Source organism: Pinus tabuliformis, chromosome 7, assembly GCF_031772625.1.
Source record: "Pinus tabuliformis cultivar Carrire ecotype Pingquan chromosome 7, CPIR1, whole genome shotgun sequence".
Classification (NCBI taxonomy): domain Eukaryota; kingdom Viridiplantae; phylum Streptophyta; class Pinopsida; order Pinales; family Pinaceae; genus Pinus; species Pinus tabuliformis.
The window spans coordinates 574,802,473-574,806,355 of record NC_142293.1 but is presented as its reverse complement, the minus strand read 5'-3'; the positions used below and the strand labels follow the sequence as shown (position 1 = coordinate 574,806,355).

At 31.1% G+C, this 3,883-nt stretch overlaps 1 protein-coding gene across 1 annotated transcript; it reads right to left on the bottom strand.

Annotated features, from left to right (window-relative positions):
* Positions 1-1,188: 1,188 nt before the first annotated feature.
* Positions 1,189-2,061, bottom strand: LOC149248724 (uncharacterized). Its single transcript, XM_089456104.1, has 2 exons — positions 1,713-2,061; positions 1,189-1,617 (listed from the first exon to the last, which is right to left on the bottom strand). Exons 1-2 carry the CDS (start codon positions 2,025-2,027, stop codon positions 1,498-1,500), a joined length of 435 nt encoding a protein of 144 aa, XP_089312230.1. The 5' UTR covers positions 2,028-2,061; the 3' UTR covers positions 1,189-1,497.
* Between the last annotated feature and the right edge of the window lie 1,822 nt (positions 2,062-3,883).

Here is a 3,883-nt window from a genome sequence, read left to right as displayed (position 1 = left end):
AGATACTTATAATTTTTTCAAAGTTTTTTGTGAACCCAAAATTATTAAATCTGTAAAAGGTTTTCATGAAACCAATTGAAAACTAAAGCTAATAAATTAATAAATAATTATTAAATATGTAAAAGGTTTTGAAAACTAAGGCGAATAAATTAATAAATATATCTTTGTTTAAAAAAACGCACATAATAACAACCATACTTAAAAAATAAAAATAAAAATGAAACGGTAATCGCATGGGATTATCAAAATAGTTAATTGCAAACACAACTCTAGTAATTAATAATCTTGATTAAAACAATACCAATCAAAGCCATTTGGCAAACCCACCAATGGCACGAGGCCATGGGCATTTCACCATCAAAGCCATTTAGTACGCCTTGCAAGGAAGCAACATGTAGTCCGCTTTGCAAGGAAGCAACTCATGGAGATGGCACGATTGTAATCACAACTCACACATTTTCTAATGTAACACATACAATTCAACATACAAAACCACTTGTTCAATTTTTATTTTTAATTTCATTTTTCTATATATATATATTTGTCTAATCCTAATATGTGGAGATACATAATAAGAGTAGTAAATTTTTAATTATAGTTTGATAAAAAATTAATTTAAACAAGGTTTAAATGTATGATTTAGATACACAAGAAAATTATCACTTTTAATTTCATCTATTGATAATGGTCAATGGTCAGGATCATAAAAAAAATTAATTAATTTCATCCATTGATAATGATTAGGATCATAAAAAAAATAATTAACAAAATGATTAAAGTAACCGATTTCAATAAAAAATAAAATCATAAAAAAAATTAATTAACAAAATTATTAAAGTAACCAATTTCAATAAAAAATAGTTTTCCCAGTAATAATTTAAATTTTGTTAAAACTATATGAAAACTGATGGGTTAATTGAGTCAATTACTCAAATTAAGTACCGTAATTTGCAGAGTTGTTATCTACTTATAAGATGAGCAAAATGTGGATTACGCTACAAAATATTAATATATAACATAGTTAACAACCAAAGTTACAAGCCAAATAGAATTTACTAAGCCATGGCGTTGGCACGGCCTGCCATGACTTCTGCGGTCAAGCCCTTACACACACATAAAACCTCCACATATCCAGACGATATAAGCAAATCATCCGAACTATATTGGTTCACTCATAACTAACACATGTTCACTCATAACTAACTTGGAACTCAAATAGAGACGAAGACAACACTGTATATCCCTGTATATCCATTAAAACTAGCAGCAACAGACGCAGTCAATTAGTTTGACCTGGAGAACGAGATTTTACACCAGAAGCGGTATCTCCCCTAGACGATATGAGCAAATATATTCCCACACATATCTCATATTTATTTATGTTATGGTTGTGGACACCCATCACAAGGTTGATGAAGTGAAAACCAAACTGACACACAATACTATTATATATTTGCATATATGCGTATCAATTAAAACTGGCTGCAACCGACGCAGTCAATTAGTTTTACCGGGAGAACCAGATTTTACACCAGAAGAGGTATCTCCCCTGTTCGTTGATGTCACAGCTACTGCTTCAGCACAGAACATCTCGTCTGCGGTTGTTTTCTGGGATGACTATCACAAGGAAAACGATGATAGCTATTACTAAAATATGTACGATCATATATGATAAAATAAAATGGGTCACAACTAGGGTTGGCAGCACTTACGGTAACCTCGAATTCCTTCACGGAATTCCCAGTCTTCTGAGTGTGAGTATTACCATTTTCCTTACATTTCCACACATCAACAGATGGAGAGCACTCGATCTGGTGACCTTCAGATTTCTTACATGAAGCAGTACTGCTGTGCGGCTCTGATTTTGAAATCTCAGTCTGTATTGCCTTCGGTGGCTTTTCCAATGCAACTCCGACATCTTTGGAGTGATGAATACTTTCAACTTCTTTCTCACAATTTTCACTCTTGGCCGAATTCTGACATTTCACTTCAGCATGAACCTCCATATCAAGCGGCTTCATCTCCATGAAACAATTTACTATGATGTTGCGGGTTACAAGTGAGAGGAATTATATAGCCTATTTTCTGACACCTTTCCCACCCCAGGTAACGGCTCCTTTGGTTTAAGGCATGTGAAAAGTGAGCTGGTCCAACTGCCTTTTATTATTAGCGTATTTTTCAGCTGGCCCATTTACGTTTGGGCAGTCTCTTTGTCCAAAAGCAAAAGTGAATTGGTCCAACGCCTTTTATTATTAGGTTTTGGCATGCGGGCTGGGCTCTCTGTGGCCGAGAGATATTTAAAGTTATTACAGTTTGTTTATCCAATTTCCGTTAAATTTAAACTGAGCCTCCGCAGGACAAAGAAGCACCCTGATAGAAGTACAAATACAGGTATATCAATAAACCACCATAGATAAAAATACAAATAGATATTCTATTATTATTAGTTATAATCATTTAAGTAAAAGTTGCTCATTTTCCACTTTTAAATGTTAATGGTGTAGATAGGTGTATATTAACTACTCAAGTGATTGTAGCAAGTTAGTTTATCATTGTTGGGAGGATTAGTTTATTAGTGTTTGTTATTAATTTGATATATTATAGTTGATTATGTTTAAATATGGTGAAGTTATAGTTGATGAAGATTTATTATGGTAAATATATGGTTGATTTTAAGTTATTATGGTGGTTGATTATGATTATATATGGTGAAGGTATAGTTGATGAGTGTCTATTATGGTAAACATATGAATGAATTTAACTAACTAATGTGATTGATTATGGTTAAATATAGTGAAACTATGGTTGACGAAGGTCTATTATGAGAAATGTATGGTTGAATTTGGGTGACTATGGTTGTATATTTAACTATAACCAAATATGGTTGATTATGTTATTCAGGATAGTTGATAATGGTTGAAAAACCCAGTGAGCGGTAGCCAGTTGGTGACTATGAATGAAGGAGGACATTGTCCCCAGGTCCCGTGTTCAAGTCCTCGTCAGTGGAAGATGTAATCAAAGTGATAAAAAAGTGAACAATGTAATGAACCTCTGATGACATACTAAACAATACCCTTAATTTGATTATATATTGGAAAATACCTCTAAAAACACCTTACAATACCCTTAATTTGATTATATATTGGAAAATATCTCTAAAACCACCTTCCCAATACAAAAAATCCCTACTTTCACATTGTAGGTATCAAAATTTTCATTAAATCTCTGATGACATACTAAACAATACCCTTAATTTGATTATATAATGGAAAATGCCTCTAAAAAACACTTTCCCAATACAAAAAATCCCTACTTTCACATTGTAGGTATCAATTTTTTCATTAAATTTTTTTATACCCTTTTATATTTTTTTATTAACTTTGAATTCCATTTTTTATACTGCAAATATAAAACCCTTTACCCCTTATTATATGCTCAATATATTATATCATTTTTCCCTCTATATATCCTCCAATATGAATGTACCTGGTAGTTATGTTTTTTTTCCCTTTTAAATAAATTCATTAATTAGAAAAAACCACATGAATAAGTATAATATGAAATGAGTTATGATATTTTGGGCACGTTGAATTGATAAACCATAGTATTGGCCCATTGTATTGTACAAAACCTATTTGCAAATAAATAATCTCCATGATAAAATGGGGTCGGATCTCCATGGTTAAGAATCTTGTTACATGTTTTTTTTTAAATGTATATATGCTTAATTTATATATTAATTTTTTGATCATTAATAATAATATTTTCTATTTTAAATAAAATTATAATTTAGTTAATTATTGTGATTTTTAAAATTTTAGCAACTTGATATGTACGATGAAATAAGTATTTTAATGCTTATAAATATTCACCAACTATTCAA